The 23,319-nt window shown below is 44.2% G+C and overlaps 2 protein-coding genes across 2 annotated transcripts; both read left to right on the forward strand.

Annotated features, from left to right (window-relative positions):
• The first annotated feature begins 1,115 nt into the window (after window positions 1–1,115).
• LOC309385245 (E3 ubiquitin-protein ligase TRIM39-like) lies at window positions 1,116–14,049 on the forward strand. The gene is given in 8 exon segments (XM_081939477.1): window positions 1,116–1,577; window positions 2,021–2,116; window positions 2,648–2,878; window positions 4,365–4,387; window positions 5,829–5,842; window positions 5,845–5,946; window positions 6,741–6,773; window positions 12,612–14,049. Coding segments are annotated over 8 exon segments (1,422 nt in total). The 5' UTR covers window positions 1,116–1,163; the 3' UTR covers window positions 13,121–14,049.
• Window positions 14,050–16,457: 2,408 nt separating this feature from the next.
• Window positions 16,458–22,132, forward strand: LOC309384217 (zinc finger protein RFP-like; the record flags this gene model as incomplete). Its single annotated transcript, XM_081937458.1, is given in 7 exon segments — window positions 16,458–16,919; window positions 17,363–17,458; window positions 17,990–18,220; window positions 19,707–19,729; window positions 21,171–21,184; window positions 21,187–21,288; window positions 22,083–22,132. Coding segments are annotated over 7 exon segments (930 nt in total). The 5' UTR covers window positions 16,458–16,505.
• Window positions 22,133–23,319: the final 1,187 nt, after the last annotated feature.

Raw genomic sequence — 23,319 nt, forward strand, 5'->3', positions numbered from 1 at the left:
TCCAGTGACCCTTTTGGGGGTAGCGCTACATGACGATCTTTCTTGTCACAGTTGTTAAGTGAATCACTGCAGTTGTTAAGTTAGTCAAATGGTGCTAAGTGAATCCGGCTTCCCCACTGGCTTTACTTGGCAGGAGATCACAAAGGGTGATCACATGACTCAGGGACCCAGCAACCGTCATAAATACGAGCCAATTTCCAAGCGACTGAATTTTAATCAAATAATGATGATGGCAGCCATGGTTTAATGGTCAACAGGATCACATCGTTTGAGCTCCTCAACAGAAAAGGGGGGTGTCACATGCTTCCAGATGTTGGGTGAAGAAGAAAAAAGACCGAGATGCTGAAAGTTCCTGGTTTTATGCCCTCTCTGGCCTTTGATCTTGATCTTGTATTCTGAATGGTTGTGAGAATCCCATGGGGCCAGGCAGGGGCCACTCTGTAGGCTTTGAGTCCAGGTTTGGTTGAACATTGTTTCTTCCATGGTGCCCTGTGGTGTGATGGGTAATGGCTAAGACTATCATGCCTTCATCCTATCACCCTGGAGGGGGGACTTTGTTATGTAGAATAGACTGACCCAGGCTTTTTTAATGGCCCACTGACAAAGGTGGGGGCTATTAAGAGTGTGTCTGCTTCCTCCCTAAAAACATGTTTCTCCGTTTCTGATCCAGGGAAATATAATATTCTGCCTTTTCAATATTTCCCAGGATATTTCATTTTTCTAAGAGAGGGGTGGGTTTTAACTTCCTATAGCAGAATGTTTGGAGCAATAATTAATGGGAGGGGGAATTCCATGGATTTTGGCTTCTCCCCAGTTTTAAAAAACTTTTTGTTCTCTTTAACAAGATGCTAGGATCCATTGTAATGGATTCGAAGTTCGTCCCAGGGATGTTTGCTTCTCTCCAGTTTTTAAAATAATTTCCCCCTTTAACGAGCAATAATAATTGATCAGGAGTCCGTCCCGTGAATCTTTGCTCCTCCACAATTTGTTCCTTTTAAAATCCTGTAGTTCTTCTTTAAGAAGCCAGCGGAGATGACCGCAAGAACAACAACAATTCATTGTTGTTTCTCTCCTGGGCGGAACCCAAAGGAGCTCACCTGATTTGGAGGAAAAGAAGCCAAACAGAACTTTCTCTTTCTTTATCCCGGCCGAGGGAGGCGGCGATGGCGACCGAAGGGTCCTTGCAGGGTTTGTTGGAAGAACTCAATTGCTCCATTTGCCTGGACTTCTTCCAGGACCCCGTGCTCATCCCGAACTGCGGCCACAACTTCTGCCGGGACTGCCTGACCCGCAGTTGGGGGGCGTCGGAATCGGAGGCTTCCTGCCCCCAGTGCAGACAGACCTTCGCGCCCCGCAGCCTCCTCCCCAACAGGCAGCTGGCGCGGGTGGTGGAAGAGGCCAGGCGGTGCGGCGGGACTTGGGGCGAGGAAGGAGGGAGCTTCTGCCCGAAGCACTGGGAGCCCCTCAAGCTCTTTTGTAACCACCAGGAGACCCTCATCTGCGTGGTCTGCGACCGATCCAAAGAGCATAGGGGCCACTCGGTGATCCCCGCGGAGGAGGCTTTCGAGGACTACAAGGTAGAAGTCCGCTGGGAGGAATCGCTGCGGAGGGGCATCCAGTGGCAGCCCTCGCAGTCTTTTTCCTGCTTTATCCCACCCCTTATCTCCCTCCCTGCAATTGTTGACATCCCTGGTGTCACTGATCAAAATTCAGGTCCTTGTCAAGTGTCATGTTGGTGTCCTGGACTCTTGTCATCACCCTTTGCCACCTTCCGATCAGCAAAGTCAATGGGGAAGCCAGATTCGCTTAACAGCTGTGTGACTAACTTAACAATAAATAAATAACAAGTGACATATTTTTCACCCTTATGATCATTGAAGCATTCCGTGGTCCCATGATCAAAATTTGGATGACAGTCATGTATTTATGAGGATTGAATATACTGTATCCTCTAACTGGGTCTTCCCTCCGATGTAATTCTGTATGGAAAATAAACTCAAAACTTGTATTTTCTCTTCAGACGAAGGTGGAGGATTGCCTGAAGGCTCAGAAGGAGCAGAAAGAAAAAATAGCTACATACAAAAGAGACACAGAGGGAAAAGTGCAGGAGATGCTTGTAAGTATTGATCCAACAGTGAGGAGCTTCTGAGCCAATAGGAAGGAGAACCCCATCCGCCACCTTTAATAATAGGCAGCCTATGTTTTAGTACAAGTTCTGACTTAAAGGAAATTCAAGATAAAGACGGTGTTAGGGCAGAGAACTTGTTCTTAATCTGGGGATTTAGATGTCACCATTGGCTGAGTCAGAGTTGGGTTAAATGCACCTATCCCATGAGTTGTGTTTTATGCTTGCTTAATAAATTAAGGCAAACCATATTTCATCTTGTGGAAAACATTGTTAAGTGAAACATTTTTTTTTGAAATCCCTGATTGCCAGGAAAATTGTCATGAGAGATCATTTAAACTGGAGCCTCTTTTTTCTTTTTAGAAACTTTCCCCCCCTGCGTTTTTTTTTCTCCTTAGGAAATTCTCCTACCTGGATTCTTCAAGGAATCCTTTTCATTACTATAATAATAAAAATAAAAATAATTCAGTAAAATAGTTAAAATAAAAGTTTGCCTTTGGCATTTTCTCTTTCTTGTTCTAGGACCTCATCAAAGAAGAGAAAGAAAATGTAGTGTCTGAATTCAGAGAGCTACAACTCTGGTTAAAAAGACAGGAGAAGCTTCTATTGACTAGAATGGAAGAAACAGAGAAGGATATTATTGGAAGAAAGGAGGAGGGTTTGGCCAAGCACATGGAGGAACTCTGCTCTCTTGACCATCTCATCCAGGAGATAGAAGAGAAGCTTCAGCAACCATCCAGCAAACTCTTACAGGTCAGGCAGGAAATGGAGATCATAGAATCCTAGGGCTGGAAGGGACCTTGGAGGTCTTCTCTGCCCAAGGCAGGAGTCCTTATACCATCCCGAAAACATGGTTGTCCAAACTGTTATTGGAATCCTCCAGTGATGGAGCACCCAGTACTCAGGGAGGGAAGCTGTTCCACTGATAAATACTTGTCACTCTCGGGAAATTCTTCCTTATTTTAGGTTGGATCTCCTTGTGATGAGCTTCCACCCAGTGCCTCTTGTTCTGCCCTTAGGAGACTAAATCGGATGCACTTTTCTCCATGACAGCCATTCAAGTATTGGGAGATGGCTGTAGTGCCTTCCACAGAGTACTCTTTTTGACTCTTTCCTTTTTTTTTCTTTTTTCATTAAATTTAGTTGAAATTATAATAGTGAAAAGTAGAAATGGAGATAAAGAAAATAGGGAAATGGAGAAGGATAAGAATAGGAAAGGGTTAGGATAAAGAAAAAAGGAAAAATGTCTCTGAACTTTTTTTCTGCACAGTAAAATACAATATAAAATTACAGCCTCAACTTTTTATTTTTGCATATTTAATCATTATTAGTCATGGCTATAAAAATAGATTAGTCTAATAAGGAAAATCAAGAATTTATTTATTTTTTTATCTCAAGCACAATATTTAGAAACTGCTTCCAAGTAGAAACAATAGGTCATATCTAATTACAGAACTTAATTTTGTCATTTTTTCTACCTCGATCACTTTTTCCATCCATTCTTCTCTTGTGGAGATTGATATACCTTTCCATGTCTGCATGCAGGATTCTGGCTGCACTCGACCAAGTTCAAAATCTTTTTTTCAACTCCTCATTTAGAAATCTTTTTGACTCTTTCTATGGAAAGGAATGGTCACTAAATGAACTCTTTAGCCAAGGACTACCTGTAACGACTAATGTTAGGGATGCATAATGTAATACAGAAAAAGCAGGACATGCGAAAAGCAAGAATTCAAATTACCGGTCACTGTCTCTGTATATTCATCACAGTTTTAAAAATGCCTGCTTAGGGTTCCTATCCCCTATTAGGGGATGTGGTTTGTAGGGTCTCCCCCTCCCCTTAACCTCCAGGGCAAGGAGAACCCCAACACTGAAGACCTTCTACAAAGTTTTATAACCACTTGGATTTTCCAAAGTGCCTTGATTCTGGAAGTATAAATGCAGGGGATTTTTTTTTATCCTATTGATGCACTATTTTGTTTTTCCAATATTGTAATTGTGTTGGATTCAATCGGGGTATAATTTTTCTTAGGCAAAAAAGTAAAAACAATACCTCTCCAAAAGAGGTTGAACAGCTGGGGGGAAAAGAGCATTGGGATTTTTTTTTCATTGAAAAAATGGAAGTACTTTATATGTTTGTTAGTATCTGATTTTCCACTCATTTATTTTGTGAATGTAAGAATTTAATTTTATGCGTAGGAAATTGTTCCTTTCAATGCTTTGTCTCTTTTTTTTTCAGGACATTGGAAGCGTCCTGAAGAAGTAAGTAAATCCACCCTTTCCTTTATAGTCTCAGAGATCAGCAGCTCCTTCAGCAGTTTTCCTATTTTGGAAAGTTCTGTTTCTATTTAGCAGAATTTGAATGTAAAGGTTACGTAATGTGTTATAGGGGCTTTTTTCCTCAGACAACCTTAGACAACAGTATAATTAGCAACATTTGATATGATCAATTATTATGGTTGGTTTCACAGTCAGCCAGATGTTTAGATTGAAATTTGAATGTTTATCCAACTATTGAGTCCTTCCCAAGAAGAGACAGATGTTTGATGGTTTTCAAGGTATCATTGTAGGATGTAAGCTATTCCAAGTAATGCAAGTATCATAAATACATGCCAGTCTCCAAGCACCCAAACTGTGATTACAGGGACACTGTGACAGATGTTAACTGACCTTTCATTGCATTACCTTTAAGTTTAAATTCATTGTCACTGAACCTCGTACAATGAAATTAAATGCCATCTTTAGTGTACAACACACAAAGAAAACAACAACAATAATGCATCACAAAAACCATTGACTTGATTCAGTTGACTGAGTTTCATGTTTATGAGTAAAAGTTTATAATAATAATATTAATACAAAAACACACATCTTAACATTCTACACAATTGAATTGAAAACCCCTGATACTGCATTAGTATTGCACTATACATTAGAGTTCAACATCGTTCCTAATCTGGGATAGAAGCTGTTTTTCAGCCCATTTGTCCTTTGTTTATATTGTCCTGTACCATTTGCCAGATGGCAATAGTTCACAAAAGGGTCTCCAGGATGAGATGGATCTTCAAGAACGTTTTGAACTTTCTTGAGGCAGCGGGAGCTGTAAAGCTCTTCCAAAGAGGGGAGAGGGCAACCAATGATCCAACACGAGTCCAAAAGCTCAGAAGAAAAAACCTCTGGTGACCAACCCAGAATGGATCCTGTCACTAGCCAATCCTCAAGCACCATCTGATGGTTTAGAAAGCTTCTTCTATTGGCAGGTTGATAATAGTTACAGGAACTGGGCATGGCTGATCTAGGGAAGAGAAGGACCAGGGGAGACAGGATGGCACTGTTCCAATATTTGAAGGTCTGTCACAAAGAGGAAGGAGTTCAACCTGTTTTCCAAAGCACCTGAAGGCCAGACAAGGAATAATGGATGTACAGTGATCAAGGAGAGATTCAACCTAGAAATAAGGAGAAATTTTCTGACTCAGGAGAATGAACCATTGCAACAGCTTTCCTTCAGACCTTGTGGGAGCTTCATCACTGGAAGCTTTCAAGAAGAGACCGGAGTGCCATCTGTCAGAAACAGTGTAGGGTCTCCTACTTGTGTGTGTGTGTGTGTGTGTGTGTGTGTGTATGTGTGTGTGTGAGGGGGTTTGGACTAAATGACCTACAAGGTCTCTTCCAACTCTGTTATTCTGTTATTTTGTCTTGCCAGGTACCAGGCTAAGGAAAATTTGAGAATCCGATGGATTTACTTCTAGAGCCGAAGTGGACAATCTGGGATTACAGTGATATGACTGTGCTTCTGAAAAGTGCCATGAAAAAATTGAGAGGTAAAAAACAGCCACCAGTGTTTTACGCTGGATGACATTTTGAGCATCCAAGAGAGATTCTCAGTTGGTGTCACGTGGATCAAAGAGGGATCAATTTCAGGATCAGTGGTGAAGTTATGATTGTAAATTGACACTACCTGTATTCTTCGTAGCCCAAATCCATATACACTGATCATTGGGGAAGCAGAATAAGTTTCCACTAAGTATAATGGAATATATACAGGTGGTTCTTGACTTACGATCTCAGTTCAGCTGAACATTTCTGTGCTAAGCAAGGCAGTTGTTAAATGAGCAGTGCCCCTTTTTTGCCACAGTTAATTCAGAAAATCACGGTTGTTAAGTGAATCGTGGTTGATAAATGAATCTGGATTCATACATTGATTTTGCCTGTCAGAAGCTCCCCAGGGAGGTTGAGGAGGACAATCCCAGAACCATCAGATGCTGCAACCATCGTAAATACAAGCTGGTTCCCAGTGCCCGAATTTTGATCATGTGACTGGGGAGACTGCAACAGTCGTAAGTGTGAGAACCGGTCATAAATCACTTTTGTCAGTGGCGCTGTAACTTCACTACACAAATGGTTGAGAACTACCTGTGTTCGGAATATATAGTAGAATATATTTATACCTGATGGAATATATATAGCTACCTATGAAATTCTGGCTTGTGGCTTTCCATATTCCTTATTTCCTGATTTGAGTCCAGGGAAAGCAAACCGGGGTATCTGAAGGGCGGCCCTTCTGTTGCTCCAATTCCAGTGATGAGATGCTGAATTCCTCCCTTTTCTTCCACAGATACTCTGGAAAGTGGACTTCAACCACACAAAGGTAAATATGAGTTATAGGAATTGGAACTGCTTGCTATTTTAAGTTCTGATGCCAGTAACTTTAAGAGAAACATAATAGATTAACAGAAAAGAAAAATATAGGATTAGATACTATTTAAGATTCTGATGATTCAGTAAATTTTAATGATTTTATGATTTATGAAGTATTAATTGCCATTTTTAGGACCAATATGAGCTAATGCAACGGAGACAAATTCCTTGTGTGTCTGATCACACTTGGCCAAATAAAGCTGCTGTTCTGCTCTACTCCTCTACGCCTACTTCACTCCACTCCACTCTCCTCCATTCTGCTCTGTTCCATTCTACACATCATCTAGAAAACTGAAGTCAATCTTGGTGTAGAATGAAATATCGGAACAAATGGGAAAATATGGCCTGGGACTGAAAGAAACATAGAATTCCTATGAAGCTATATTGGAGGACCAAGGTTGCCTCCGCATTGAGGCCCATCAGACTGAGGTTTCCTGTACAAGATCCTCCCCTTTTGTACATGCCTGTGACACCCGGATGGTTGTAAAGAAAAGGGCGGAGATTCCTCACATTCCATCCTATGTCCCAAGTTCCCTCAGGCGGATTCTTCTGACTCTGCCAGTTTAGAATTGAAATATGGCAGCCTCTTGCTCTGCCTGATCCTCTGGATTAATGCTCCAGGTAGAGTCCCTGTTCAACCTTGGCTGTCTCACCAAATCAGTGAAGGCAAAGCCAACCACCCTTCACTCCCAATCCCATTAATCTCATCTGCAAGAAGGTAGCTAAAGAGAATTATGCATGGAGGCTGGAGCACTATGAAGTGTTTGAAGGACTTGGCCAGGGGTCTTCAACCTTGGCCACTTGTGGACTTCAGTTCCCAGAGTTCTCCAGCCAGCATGGCCTAGCTGGAGGGCAATTAGCAGAGGGAGGGACACATGGGATACTAGAGACTAGGTGAATTGACCAGTGGAGTCAGGGAGATGAAGATCTTAGCGGAAGGGCCAAGAGAGGTACAGGTAATGAATGGATCCTGAAAGGCATGCAGCTTAGTGGCAGCTGAAGGGGAGTCAGATGGACTGGAAGATGGGGAAGGTAACCTAAGTGAATGAAGGGAGAAGGCCAGAGGGGCACTGAACAGACCGGCAGTTAACAGAGGATGGGAGTAAGACAGTGGGGGAGCCCAAGTGCTTAGAGAAAAGGGAGCAGAGAGGACCTAGAGACTAGCAGCCCCATCAGGGGAATTCTGGGAGTTGAAGTCCACAAGTCTCAGACCTGCCAAAGTTGGAAGACTCTTGACCAGACAATGGCTTAGGTGTTTTTTTATAAAACGAGTCTTTCAGTCCTAGAGGGGATTTTTGGAAGCTGAACTCCATTCACACAAGAGGCCTTAGGGTTAAGTCCTTGTGGCCACCCCCTGCGCACCCAGTCCAGCACTTGGGATAGCACCAGGTCCTTAGCAGACAGCTTAGCAATGTCCTGAGCAGAAATTGGCATGGCCAACTCCTCCACTAAAAGGACAGAAGCAGTGGGAGCTGGGTCAACCACTGGAGCTGGCAAGGGGCAGCGACTGAGGGCATCAGCGTGCCCAAGGGTCTTGCCAGGTCTGTACAGCAGCTGGTAGTTATATGCTGCCAGGAAAACAGTCCATCTGTACATTCTGGGGGAAAGGATTTGCGGAGTCTGACGGTCCCCTGCTAAAAGACCCAGAAGAGGTTTGTGGTCAGTGACCAACTGAAAAAAACACCCGTAAAGATAATCAAGAAAACGTTTGATGCCAGTGACAGCGGCTGGGGCTTCCTTGTCAAGCTGGCTATAATTACGTTCCGCAGCTGACAAAGTGCGGGAATAGTAAGCAATTGGAGCCTCTGAGCCACTTGGCAAAATGTGGCTCAGGACAGCCCCAATGCCAAAAGGCGAAGCATCGCAGGCCAAAATTAAAGGGAGGCGGTCGCTATACTGAACTAAGAGGGATTGGGACGTGAGCACGTCCTTCACAGCCCTGAATGCCTGGGCTTCCCTGGGACCCCAATGCCAGGGGGTCTTAGAATCCAATAATCTGTGCAATGGCTCAGCTAAGGAAGCCTTGTGAGGCAAAAAAAACGGCATAAAAATTGAGGAGCCCTAGAAAAGCTTGGAGCTCTACTTTGGATGTGGGAGTGGGGGCTTTTTTGATAGCCTCCACCTTTGCAGGAGTAGGATGGATGCCTTTAGCGTCCACCAGGTATCCCAAGAACTCGACGCTGGGCACCCCCAGCTTGCATTTACTCTGTTTGAGCTTGAGCCCTGCCTGGCGGAACCTCAGCAAAACAGCCCTAATTTTGGTGATGAGGTCAGTGTGATCCTTTGCGGATACCAACATGTCATCAAAATACGGCACCACCCCAGGCAGCCCGTGGAAGAGCCATTCCATCAGGCTCTGAAAAATGCCTGGGGCAGTGCAGATCCCAAATTGAAGCCTATTGCATTTGAAGGCTCCCTTGTGGGTGACTATAGTCTGGACCAATGCTGTGGCTTCGTCCACAGGGAGCTGTTGGTAAGCCTGGGCTAAATCTAATTTGGCAAAAACGTTGCCCCTACCCAGGGAGTGGAGCAGGTGTTGAACCACTGGCACGGGGTAGGGGTTGGCCTGCAACCCTCTATTGACGGTTGCCTTAAAGTCCCCACAGATCCTGATGCTACCATCCTGCTTTATGGGAATGACTATGGGGGTCTCCCAAGGGGAATGGTCCACTGCCTCAAGCACCCCCTGAGCGATCAGCTTATCCAATTCCGCGTCCACTTTTGGCCTTAGGGCGAAAGGCACCCGTCTGGGCTTAAGGCGGATTGGTGCCACCTGGGGGTCCAAATTAAAGGAGATGGGTGTCCCCGTATATTTACCCAGCCGGTCATCGAAGACGTCTGCGAATTCGCTGGTCAGCGTGGCAAATGGGTCTGTAGACAGGGAGTGAACGCCGGACACGTTGAGCCCCAGCGCGGAGAACCAGTCCAGCCCCAGGAGGCTGGGCAGCTAGCCATCGATGATGATGAGCGGAAGAGGCCCCTCGAAGTTCTTCCAGGCGACCTGGAACGTGCCACAGCCCAAGATCGGAATGTGCTGCCTTGATAATCCCTGAGACGAATTGGGCATCGTCTCAGGGTAGCCTTAGTAAGGCTGGGCAGGAGTTGCTTGATGGAGGCCCAAGAGATGAGGGATTTTGAAGACCCTGTATCCAACTCCATCTGACAGGGCTTCCCCTCGATGTGCACAGTCAGAAAAAATTTTTGAGCAGGTTTAGAGGTAGAAGAGTGACTTACAGCCCATTCAGACAGCTGCTGGCAGTCAGCCCCAGCAAAATAGTCTCGGCGGCGTGAGGGAGCTTGCTTTGGGGCTTGCCTCTGAAAAGAGGCCCCAGGATGTCTAAAATTAGCTCGCAAAGCTGCCCTGCACACCCTAGCCAAATGCCCTTTCCTGCCACAGCGTTGACAGGAGGCGGTTTTGAACCTGCAGCTCTCTCTGGGGTGGTTCCCGCCACAACTGAGGCAACCTGGCTGAGGGGAAAGGTCTCTCTGTGGCTTGCTTTTCCGGCTGGAGAGATTCAGGCTGCTGACGTCCTCCTCGATGTCAGAGAGACTGCACGCCTCGATCTCATCAAAGTGAACAGAATGGCCCCTGCTGGCTTGGGCGACTGGAGGCAGAAATCTGTGCACCTCTGCTGTAGATTTGTCGGATAACTCATAAGCTGTGGCTTCATCCACAGCAGCTTGTAACGTTAGGTCTTTTCGCGCCAGTAAACGACGCTGAAGTCTGAGGTCCCTAATGCCACAGACCAGCTGCTCTCTGAGGGCATCGTCCAGCACAGGGAACTCACAGTGGAGAGCTGCCGCTCTCAGGGATGCCATGTAATCCGACACTGACTCGCCCTCTCTCTGTACCCTCTGTCGGAAGGAATAGCGCCTGGCCAAAGGAGAGGGAGTTGGGGAATAATGGTTTTTAAGTCTTTCTAGAAGTGTCTCCCAAGGTATGGAGTGCACAGACAAGGGGGCAGCTAGAGCCCGGGCTGTGCCAAACATTTCATGGCCACAAGCGCTGAGGAAATAGCTCCTCTTACGGCCGCTGGACAAACCCATGAAATCGTTTGCCTCCAGGAAACACTCAAATCGTTCGAGGTAAGCGTCCCAGGATTCGGTGGCCGGGCTGAAAGCCGAGAATGCCGGTTGTGCAGCCATCCTGAAAAGGACGGAATGAAGCAGTGACAGCAGAAAAAAAATGCTTTTCCTCTCAGTGGAGAGCGACCTCTCGTCGCTTCGTGACTGGAATCAGCTCAGCAGTGACTTGTCTTTGTCCTATCCCTCAGACCTGTATCCCACCTTCGTCGCCAGTGTTCTGTAGGGAGAACGAGGCAGATAGGAACTGAGGCAAGGCAGGTTGAAGCTAACACAACCTTTATTTACGCAAAGACAACGGCTCAAAATCACGGCAAACTCAGTAAGGCAAACAGCGAAGCAAATGACAGCTGACAGCTCTTTTATACTCGAGCTGTCAGGCAGCAGTCCAATCGGGTGGCAGGATTCTCCCGCCGGCTGGCTGGTGCGTCTTGGCCAATCAGGAGAGGCCAAGGCAAGTCTATGGCAGAAGGCTTCGCAACAAGTATCAAACAGGAGGAGGTTAGGAACGCTTCAGTAATGAGTTAAGAAGGCAGTGAAAGTGAATAACGATTCAATACACAACACCATCCTATGTCCCAAGTTCCCTCAGGCGGATTCTTCTGACTCTGCCAGTAGAGAATTGAAACAGGGCAGCCTCTTGCTCTGCCTGATCCTCTGGATTAATGCTCCAGGTAGAGTCCCTGTTCAACCTTGGCTGTCTCACCAAATCAGTGAAGGCAAAGCCAACCACCCTTCACTCCCAATCCCATTAATCTCATCTGCAAGAAGGTAGCTAAAGAGAATTATGCATGGAGGCTGGATTACTATGAAGTGTTTGAAGGACTTGGCCAGGGGTCTTCAACCTTGGCCACTTGTGGACTTCAGTTCCCAGAGTTCTCCAGCCAGCATGGCCTAGCTGGAGGGCGATTAGCAGAGGGAGGGACACATGGGATACTAGAGATTAGGTGAATTGACCAGTGGAGTCAGGGAGATGAAGATCTTAGCGGAAGGGCCAAGAGAGGTACAGGTAATGAATGGATCCTGAAAGGCATGCAGCTTAGTGGCAACTGAAAGGGAGGCAGATGGACTGGAAGGTGGGGAAGGTAACCTAAGTGAATGATAGGAGAAGGCCAGAGGGGCACTGAACAGACCGGCAGTTAACAGAGGATGGGAGTAAGACAGTGGGGGAGCCCAAGTGCTTGGAGAAAAGGGAGCAGAAAGGACCTAGAGACTAGCAGCCCCATCAGGGGAATTCTGGGAGTTGAAGTCCACAAGTCTTACAGCTGCCAAAGTTGGAGGACTCTTGACCAGACAATGGCTTAGGTGTTGTTTTAAAAAATGAGTCTTTCAGTCCTAGAGGCAGGGCCGGATTTCCCTATAGGCTAACTAGGCTTCAGCCTAGGGCCTCAAGATCAAGAGGGGCCTTTTATTTTTATTTATTATTCGTGCCACATTTTTTATAAAGGTTACAACATGTTTCATTTAATATATTGATATATATCACAGTAATGATGTATTTTATTATCTCTCATGTAATTTACAAACTTAAAAATGGGAGGTGAAAGGGAATAGCCCAGGGCCTCCCTGCCTAGAGGGGCTTTTTGCAAGCTGAACTCCATTCACACAAGAGGCCTTAGGGTTAAGCTCTTGGGGGTGAAGACACAAACTAGGCCTCAAGCTGAAGCTCTTGTTTTTTCCTCCTTCCTTCCCTTCCCTCTTACAGTGAATGTAACTCTGGATCCAGAAACAGCCCATCCTGGCCTTGATGTCTCCAAAGATCAAAAAAGTGTCACAGGAGTTAAGCCAGTTAAAGGAAAATATCCTGTCCCAAACAGCAAGGGATTTGTATATGATCATTATGTCCTTGGCTGTCAGAGGTTCTCATCAGGACGACATTTCTGGGAAGTTATTGTAGAAAGTGCAAAATGGGGTGTAGGGGTTGCCAACGATCCACTGAAATTAACAAATGTTGATGAACAGACCAGGTGCTGGGAGTTTGAGGAATATGAAGGGAAATACATGGCCATCTCTCCTTCAGCACGCTCAGCACTGATCCTGAGTGAGAAGCCCACAAGGATCCGCATCTCTCTCAACTGCAAAGGGGGACAAGTGAGCTTCTTTGATGCCAGAACCGCAGCTCTCCTCCATACATTCTCAGACGCTTCCTTGGTTGGAGAGACCCTTCGGCCCTGTTTCTATTTGTACGACGGTGCCTGTGTGACACTCCCCTAAAAGAAGGGAGAACCATAGGAAAAACCTTGGGAAAATCCCTATTTGTCAAGCGGGGATCTCTGAAAGCCCTTAAAGCAGAGTTTCCTTAGCTTTTTGCTACTTCATCTTCCTTTATTCTTCTATGCTGATCAGTCAATCAGTCTATAAAGGAATAACTTGATCATCATTTCTATTTCTCTGCATAAAGAAACCGAGGTGTCCTAGGAGCTTTATAGGCTTTAACATCATGTGTTCAGGTGTATCAGCATTATAGCTAAACCTGTCAATCATGATTTTATATGTCTGTCACAGCTCTCCATCCCATTTATGGATCATGCTTGTTTGTTTCATGTTAGTTGCAATCAATGATTGTGTACGTGCCCATAACTCGGGATATTCTGTAATCTTTATTTTTTTCTTTCCTTCTCCCTTTTTAACCAGTTTCCTTTTGACACATAATTGTCATAATCCAACAAACCATTTTAAGGTTTCAGGAAATATTATACTCAATATAAGCTGTAGGGCCTCACTGGTGCTTTTTTTTTTGTTTACAAATCCTAGTACTTTTTCTATCTTTTTATACTTACGTAGGTTATCTACTACAATTGGATTACTGATTGTAAGATTGATTGTAATTTTATAGGTGTCTCGTGGGTTGTAGTTCCTTCTTTTCCAATTTTATGCCCATAAATGTATTCTGTGCAATACATAGAAACTGAAGATGCATAGAAAATAGGGAAAAAAATAAAACATACCATCTGTTATCAAGATAGCAAATGTAAGAGCTATGTGCCCTAAATGTGTCTCCTGGCTCAAGCCAAAAGTAAAAAAGGATTGTTAATAGAATTGTTAAAATGAAATACATTATTAAATAAATACATTATTTGAGAATAACACTGTTTTTTCTTCTTGCTTTAAACCCCTCTTCCTTTTATTGAATAACTAAAATTGAGTAAAAGAAGAAACCAATCTAGTGTGGTGGTTAAGAAATCAAGCTGGAAGCCATGAGTTCTAATCCTCCCTTACGTACAAGGTCAATTGGGTGACCTTCGATCCGTCACTTCCACTCCGGCCTAGGAAGTGGGCAATGGAAATCCACTCTTGAACCTTTACCACGAAAACTGCAGGGAGATTCCTCCAGGTAGCCACCAGGGGCCAACAATCTGAGGCAACCCAAAACTCTATATTGAGATGGGTATCATATCCAATTTGGTCTAGTGGTTAAGGCATCAGGTTAGGAAGAGGAAGTTTCTGAGTTCAAGTCCTGCCTTAGCCATGAAAGCCAGTTGGTAACTGAGCCAGTCATTCTCTCTCAGTCCAACCCACCTCAAAAGGTTGTTGGGAAAATGAGAGGCGGAAGATGTGTTGAATAGGTTTGTCATCTTGAGTTATTTGTAAAAATAATAAAAGCAGGATACACATAATAAATAATAAGGGGAGGGAAACTTAACTCTGATATGGTGACTTTGAATGCTAACGGCCGATCTCTGGATCACCTCAAAGCATCTCAACAGCTGAAGATTGAGGAGTTTCTGTTGGCAAAGGAGCAAATGAAGAATCCTAAGGAACTTACCTAATACAGGTAGTCCTGGACTTACAATTGAGCCCCAAATTTCTGCTGCCAAGCGAGACAGCTGTTAAGTGAGCTTTGCCCCATTTTAATTGAATCATTGTGGAAGAAGGGAATGAAGAGGTTTTGGCAGGAAAGAGGAGGAGTGCAGGGGATAGAGAGAGAGAGAGGGGTAGGTGAGTCTTTTTGGGGGGGGGCGAAGGGAAGTGGGGCCTCCTGGCTCACCTGGCCTCCACCCCACCTTGAGGGGAGGGGAAAGTGACGCATGAAGATAGGTTGAGGAAAGGGGAAGAGAGGAGTGAGGGAAAATGGAGAAAGGTGTGCGGGGGGGGGGAGGAGGAGGAAGAGGAGAGAAAGGGAGGCAAGCAGGGGAATCGAATGGAGGAGCAGAGGCAATGGCAGGAGAGACCAGCAAGAGCAGCAGGAGAGAGAGAGGAGGAAGAGGAAGAAAGCCCGACTGTCCGTCTGACCACCACCCAACCGTGTGATGCGCCTGCTGAGAGGAGACTCCAGAGGGGACCGGCTGGAAGGAGAAGACGGCAGAGTCCAGCTGAGCCAGGAAAGTGGAGGTGCCTGAGCAAAGGGAGCAGAGTGGAGTGGGAGCCACAAGGAATGGACTGAGTCAGCGGAAGGAGCCTGGATGGTTGGAAAAGGGGGCTGGGGGAACCTGGACTCCAGTGACCCTTTTGGGGGTAGCGCTACATGACGATCTTTCTTGTCACAGTTGTTAAGTGAATCACTGCAGTTGTTAAGTTAGTCAAATGGTGCTAAGTGAATCCGGCTTCCCCACTGGCTTTACTTGGCAGGAGATCACAAAGGGTGATCACATGACTCAGGGACCCAGCAACCGTCATAAATACGAGCCAATTTCCAAGCGACTGAATTTTAATCAAATAATGATGATGGCAGCCATGGTTTAATGGTCAACAGGATCACATCGTTTGAGCTCCTCAACAGAAAAGGGGGGTGTCACATGCTTCCAGATGTTGGGTGAAGAAGAAAAAAGACCGAGATGCTGAAAGTTCCTGGTTTTATGCCCTCTCTGGCCTTTGATCTTGATCTTGTATTCTGAATGGTTGTGAGAATCCCATGGGGCCAGGCAGGGGCCACTCTGTAGGCTTTGAGTCCAGGTTTGGTTGAACATTGTTTCTTCCATGGTGCCCTGTGGTGTGATGGGTAATGGCTAAGACTATCATGCCTTCATCCTATCACCCTGGAGGGGGGACTTTGTTATGTAGAATAGACTGACCCAGGCTTTTTTAATGGCCCACTGACAAAGGTGGGGGCTATTAAGAGTGTGTCTGCTTCCTCCCTAAAAACATGTTTCTCCGTTTCTGATCCAGGGAAATATAATATTCTGCCTTTTCAATATTTCCCAGGATATTTCATTTTTCTAAGAGAGGGGTGGGTTTTAACTTCCTATAGCAGAATGTTTGGAGCAATAATTAATGGGAGGGGGAATTCCATGGATTTTGGCTTCTCCCCAGTTTTAAAAAACTTTTTGTTCTCTTTAACAAGATGCTAGGATCCATTGTAATGGATTCGAAGTTCGTCCCAGGGATGTTTGCTTCTCTCCAGTTTTTAAAATAATTTCCCCCTTTAACGAGCAATAATAATTGATCAGGAGTCCGTCCCGTGAATCTTTGCTCCTCCACAATTTGTTCCTTTTAAAATCCTGTAGTTCTTCTTTAAGAAGCCAGCGGAGATGACCGCAAGAACAACAACAATTCATTGTTGTTTCTCTCCTGGGCGGAACCCAAAGGAGCTCACCTGATTTGGAGGAAAAGAAGCCAAACAGAACTTTCTCTTTCTTTATCCCGGCCGAGGGAGGCGGCGATGGCGACCGAAGGGTCCTTGCAGGGTTTGTTGGAAGAACTCAATTGCTCCATTTGCCTGGACTTCTTCCAGGACCCCGTGCTCATCCCGAACTGCGGCCACAACTTCTGCCGGGACTGCCTGACCCGCAGTTGGGGGGCGTCGGAATCGGAGGCTTCCTGCCCCCAGTGCAGACAGACCTTCGCGCCCCGCAGCCTCCTCCCCAACAGGCAGCTGGCGCGGGTGGTGGAAGAGGCCAGGCGGTGCGGCGGGACTTGGGGCGAGGAAGGAGGGAGCTTCTGCCCGAAGCACTGGGAGCCCCTCAAGCTCTTTTGTAACCACCAGGAGACCCTCATCTGCGTGGTCTGCGACCGATCCAAAGAGCATAGGGGCCACTCGGTGATCCCCGCGGAGGAGGCTTTCGAGGACTACAAGGTAGAAGTCCGCTGGGAGGAATCGCTGCGGAGGGGCATCCAGTGGCAGCCCTCGCAGTCTTTTTCCTGCTTTATCCCACCCCTTATCTCCCTCCCTGCAATTGTTGACATCCCTGGTGTCACTGATCAAAATTCAGGTCCTTGTCAAGTGTCATGTTGGTGTCCTGGACTCTTGTCATCACCCTTTGCCACCTTCCGATCAGCAAAGTCAATGGGGAAGCCAGATTCGCTTAACAGCTGTGTGACTAACTTAACAATAAATAAATAACAAGTGACATATTTTTCACCCTTATGATCATTGAAGCATTCCGTGGTCCCATGATCAAAATTTGGATGACAGTCATGTATTTATGAGGATTGAATATACTGTATCCTCTAACTGGGTCTTCCCTCCGATGTAATTCTGTATGGAAAATAAACTCAAAACTTGTATTTTCTCTTCAGACGAAGGTGGAGGATTGCCTGAAGGCTCAGAAGGAGCAGAAAGAAAAAATAGCTACATACAAAAGAGACACAGAGGGAAAAGTGCAGGAGATGCTTGTAAGTATTGATCCAACAGTGAGGAGCTTCTGAGCCAATAGGAAGGAGAACCCCATCCGCCACCTTTAATAATAGGCAGCCTATGTTTTAGTACAAGTTCTGACTTAAAGGAAATTCAAGATAAAGACGGTGTTAGGGCAGAGAACTTGTTCTTAATCTGGGGATTTAGATGTCACCATTGGCTGAGTCAGAGTTGGGTTAAATGCACCTATCCCATGAGTTGTGTTTTATGCTTGCTTAATAAATTAAGGCAAACCATATTTCATCTTGTGGAAAACATTGTTAAGTGAAACATTTTTTTTTGAAATCCCTGATTGCCAGGAAAATTGTCATGAGAGATCATTTAAACTGGAGCCTCTTTTTTCTTTTTAGAAACTTTCCCCCCCTGCGTTTTTTTTTCTCCTTAGGAAATTCTCCTACCTGGATTCTTCAAGGAATCCTTTTCATTACTATAATAATAAAAATAAAAATAATTCAGTAAAATAGTTAAAATAAAAGTTTGCCTTTGGCATTTTCTCTTTCTTGTTCTAGGACCTCATCAAAGAAGAGAAAGAAAATGTAGTGTCTGAATTCAGAGAGCTACAACTCTGGTTAAAAAGACAGGAGAAGCTTCTATTGACTAGAATGGAAGAAACAGAGAAGGATATTATTGGAAGAAAGGAGGAGGGTTTGGCCAAGCACATGGAGGAACTCTGCTCTCTTGACCATCTCATCCAGGAGATAGAAGAGAAGCTTCAGCAACCATCCAGCAAACTCTTACAGGTCAGGCAGGAAATGGAGATCATAGAATCCTAGGGCTGGAAGGGACCTTGGAGGTCTTCTCTGCCCAAGGCAGGAGTCCTTATACCATCCCGAAAACATGGTTGTCCAAACTGTTATTGGAATCCTCCAGTGATGGAGCACCCAGTACTCAGGGAGGGAAGCTGTTCCACTGATAAATACTTGTCACTCTCGGGAAATTCTTCCTTATTTTAGGTTGGATCTCCTTGTGATGAGCTTCCACCCAGTGCCTCTTGTTCTGCCCTTAGGAGACTAAATCGGATGCACTTTTCTCCATGACAGCCATTCAAGTATTGGGAGATGGCTGTAGTGCCTTCCACAGAGTACTCTTTTTGACTCTTTCCTTTTTTTTTCTTTTTTCATTAAATTTAGTTGAAATTATAATAGTGAAAAGTAGAAATGGAGATAAAGAAAATAGGGAAATGGAGAAGGATAAGAATAGGAAAGGGTTAGGATAAAGAAAAAAGGAAAAATGTCTCTGAACTTTTTTTCTGCACAGTAAAATACAATATAAAATTACAGCCTCAACTTTTTATTTTTGCATATTTAATCATTATTAGTCATGGCTATAAAAATAGATTAGTCTAATAAGGAAAATCAAGAATTTATTTATTTTTTTATCTCAAGCACAATATTTAGAAACTGCTTCCAAGTAGAAACAATAGGTCATATCTAATTACAGAACTTAATTTTGTCATTTTTTCTACCTCGATCACTTTTTCCATCCATTCTTCTCTTGTGGAGATTGATATACCTTTCCATGTCTGCATGCAGGATTCTGGCTGCACTCGACCAAGTTCAAAATCTTTTTTTCAACTCCTCATTTAGAAATCTTTTTGACTCTTTCTATGGAAAGGAATGGTCACTAAATGAACTCTTTAGCCAAGGACTACCTGTAACGACTAATGTTAGGGATGCATAATGTAATACAGAAAAAGCAGGACATGCGAAAAGCAAGAATTCAAATTACCGGTCACTGTCTCTGTATATTCATCACAGTTTTAAAAATGCCTGCTTAGGGTTCCTATCCCCTATTAGGGGATGTGGTTTGTAGGGTCTCCCCCTCCCCTTAACCTCCAGGGCAAGGAGAACCCCAACACTGAAGACCTTCTACAAAGTTTTATAACCACTTGGATTTTCCAAAGTGCCTTGATTCTGGAAGTATAAATGCAGGGGATTTTTTTTTATCCTATTGATGCACTATTTTGTTTTTCCAATATTGTAATTGTGTTGGATTCAATCGGGGTATAATTTTTCTTAGGCAAAAAAGTAAAAACAATACCTCTCCAAAAGAGGTTGAACAGCTGGGGGGAAAAGAGCATTGGGATTTTTTTTTCATTGAAAAAATGGAAGTACTTTATATGTTTGTTAGTATCTGATTTTCCACTCATTTATTTTGTGAATGTAAGAATTTAATTTTATGCGTAGGAAATTGTTCCTTTCAATGCTTTGTCTCTTTTTTTTTCAGGACATTGGAAGCGTCCTGAAGAAGTAAGTAAATCCACCCTTTCCTTTATAGTCTCAGAGATCAGCAGCTCCTTCAGCAGTTTTCCTATTTTGGAAAGTTCTGTTTCTATTTAGCAGAATTTGAATGTAAAGGTTACGTAATGTGTTATAGGGGCTTTTTTCCTCAGACAACCTTAGACAACAGTATAATTAGCAACATTTGATATGATCAATTATTATGGTTGGTTTCACAGTCAGCCAGATGTTTAGATTGAAATTTGAATGTTTATCCAACTATTGAGTCCTTCCCAAGAAGAGACAGATGTTTGATGGTTTTCAAGGTATCATTGTAGGATGTAAGCTATTCCAAGTAATGCAAGTATCATAAATACATGCCAGTCTCCAAGCACCCAAACTGTGATTACAGGGACACTGTGACAGATGTTAACTGACCTTTCATTGCATTACCTTTAAGTTTAAATTCATTGTCACTGAACCTCGTACAATGAAATTAAATGCCATCTTTAGTGTACAACACACAAAGAAAACAACAACAATAATGCATCACAAAAACCATTGACTTGATTCAGTTGACTGAGTTTCATGTTTATGAGTAAAAGTTTATAATAATAATATTAATACAAAAACACACATCTTAACATTCTACACAATTGAATTGAAAACCCCTGATACTGCATTAGTATTGCACTATACATTAGAGTTCAACATCGTTCCTAATCTGGGATAGAAGCTGTTTTTCAGCCCATTTGTCCTTTGTTTATATTGTCCTGTACCATTTGCCAGATGGCAATAGTTCACAAAAGGGTCTCCAGGATGAGATGGATCTTCAAGAACGTTTTGAACTTTCTTGAGGCAGCGGGAGCTGTAAAGCTCTTCCAAAGAGGGGAGAGGGCAACCAATGATCCAACACGAGTCCAAAAGCTCAGAAGAAAAAACCTCTGGTGACCAACCCAGAATGGATCCTGTCACTAGCCAATCCTCAAGCACCATCTGATGGTTTAGAAAGCTTCTTCTATTGGCAGGTTGATAATAGTTACAGGAACTGGGCATGGCTGATCTAGGGAAGAGAAGGACCAGGGGAGACAGGATGGCACTGTTCCAATATTTGAAGGTCTGTCACAAAGAGGAAGGAGTTCAACCTGTTTTCCAAAGCACCTGAAGGCCAGACAAGGAATAATGGATGTACAGTGATCAAGGAGAGATTCAACCTAGAAATAAGGAGAAATTTTCTGACTCAGGAGAATGAACCATTGCAACAGCTTTCCTTCAGACCTTGTGGGAGCTTCATCACTGGAAGCTTTCAAGAAGAGACCGGAGTGCCATCTGTCAGAAACAGTGTAGGGTCTCCTACTTGTGTGTGTGTGTGTGTGTGTGTGTGTGTGTATGTGTGTGTGTGAGGGGGTTTGGACTAAATGACCTACAAGGTCTCTTCCAACTCTGTTATTCTGTTATTTTGTCTTGCCAGGTACCAGGCTAAGGAAAATTTGAGAATCCGATGGATTTACTTCTAGAGCCGAAGTGGACAATCTGGGATTACAGTGATATGACTGTGCTTCTGAAAAGTGCCATGAAAAAATTGAGAGGTAAAAAACAGCCACCAGTGTTTTACGCTGGATGACATTTTGAGCATCCAAGAGAGATTCTCAGTTGGTGTCACGTGGATCAAAGAGGGATCAATTTCAGGATCAGTGGTGAAGTTATGATTGTAAATTGACACTACCTGTATTCTTCGTAGCCCAAATCCATATACACTGATCATTGGGGAAGCAGAATAAGTTTCCACTAAGTATAATGGAATATATACAGGTGGTTCTTGACTTACGATCTCAGTTCAGCTGAACATTTCTGTGCTAAGCAAGGCAGTTGTTAAATGAGCAGTGCCCCTTTTTTGCCACAGTTAATTCAGAAAATCACGGTTGTTAAGTGAATCGTGGTTGATAAATGAATCTGGATTCATACATTGATTTTGCCTGTCAGAAGCTCCCCAGGGAGGTTGAGGAGGACAATCCCAGAACCATCAGATGCTGCAACCATCGTAAATACAAGCTGGTTCCCAGTGCCCGAATTTTGATCATGTGACTGGGGAGACTGCAACAGTCGTAAGTGTGAGAACCGGTCATAAATCACTTTTGTCAGTGGCGCTGTAACTTCACTACACAAATGGTTGAGAACTACCTGTGTTCGGAATATATAGTAGAATATATTTATACCTGATGGAATATATATAGCTACCTATGAAATTCTGGCTTGTGGCTTTCCATATTCCTTATTTCCTGATTTGAGTCCAGGGAAAGCAAACCGGGGTATCTGAAGGGCGGCCCTTCTGTTGCTCCAATTCCAGTGATGAGATGCTGAATTCCTCCCTTTTCTTCCACAGATACTCTGGAAAGTGGACTTCAACCACACAAAGGTAAATATGAGTTATAGGAATTGGAACTGCTTGCTATTTTAAGTTCTGATGCCAGTAACTTTAAGAGAAACATAATAGATTAACAGAAAAGAAAAATATAGGATTAGATACTATTTAAGATTCAGATGATTCAGTAAATTTTAATGATTTTATGATTTATGAAGTATTAATTGCCATTTTTAGGACCAATATGAGCTAATGCAACGGAGACAAATTCCTTGTGTGTCTGATCACACTTGGCCAAATAAAGCTGCTGTTCTGCTCTACTCCTCTACGCCTACTTCACTCCACTCCACTCTCCTCCATTCTGCTCTGTTCCATTCTACACATCATCTAGAAAACTGAAGTCAATCTTGGTGTAGAATGAAATATCGGAACAAATGGGAAAATATGGCCTGGGACTGAAAGAAACATAGAATTCCTATGAAGCTAATAACATCCTCTTGATTTTACTGCCCGACTATCAGTTGGTGAGAGACCAGGTCTTTGGGAGCAGAGTAATTAGGTCATTTGGGTGAAAGCAAATAATAAGTTTGGAGGATCAAGCTTGCCTCAACATTGAGGCCCATCAGACTGATGAAAGCAGAGGTTTCCTGTGCAAGATCCTCCCCTTTTGTACATGCCTGTGATATCCTGATGGTCGCAGAGAAAAGGGCGGAGCTTCCTCACATCCCATTGTGTGCCCTAAGTTCCCTCTGGGGGATTCTTCTGACTCTGCCAGTTGAGAATTGAAACACGGCAGCCTCTTGCTCTGCCTGATCCTCTGGATTAAGGCTCCAGGTAGAGTCCCTCTTCAACCTTGGTTGTCTCACCAAATGAGCGAAGGCAAAGACAACCACTCTTCCTAGAAAAGGTGGAGCAGTAAAACTGTTTGAAGGACTTGGCCAGGGGTCTTCAACCTTGGCCACTGTAAGACTTTTGGAGTTTAGTTCCCAGAGTTCTCCAGCCAGCATGGCGGAGCTGGAGGGCAATCAGCAGAGGGGGGGGGGGCATGGGAGACTAGAGACCAGGGGAATTGACCAGTGGAGCCTGGGAGATGAAGAGCTGACTGGAGGAACCAAGAGCAATATAGGTAGTCAGCGGATCCTGAAGGTGTGCAGCTTAGTGGCAGCTGAAGGGGAGGCAGATGGACTGGAAGATGAAGAAGGCAACCTAAATGAATGGAACGAGAAGGCCAGAGGGGCACTGAACAGACCGGCAGTTA

Source organism: Natrix helvetica (genome assembly GCF_964273705.1).
Source record: "Natrix helvetica genome assembly, chromosome: 1".
Lineage (NCBI taxonomy): Eukaryota > Metazoa > Chordata > Lepidosauria > Squamata > Natricidae > Natrix > Natrix helvetica.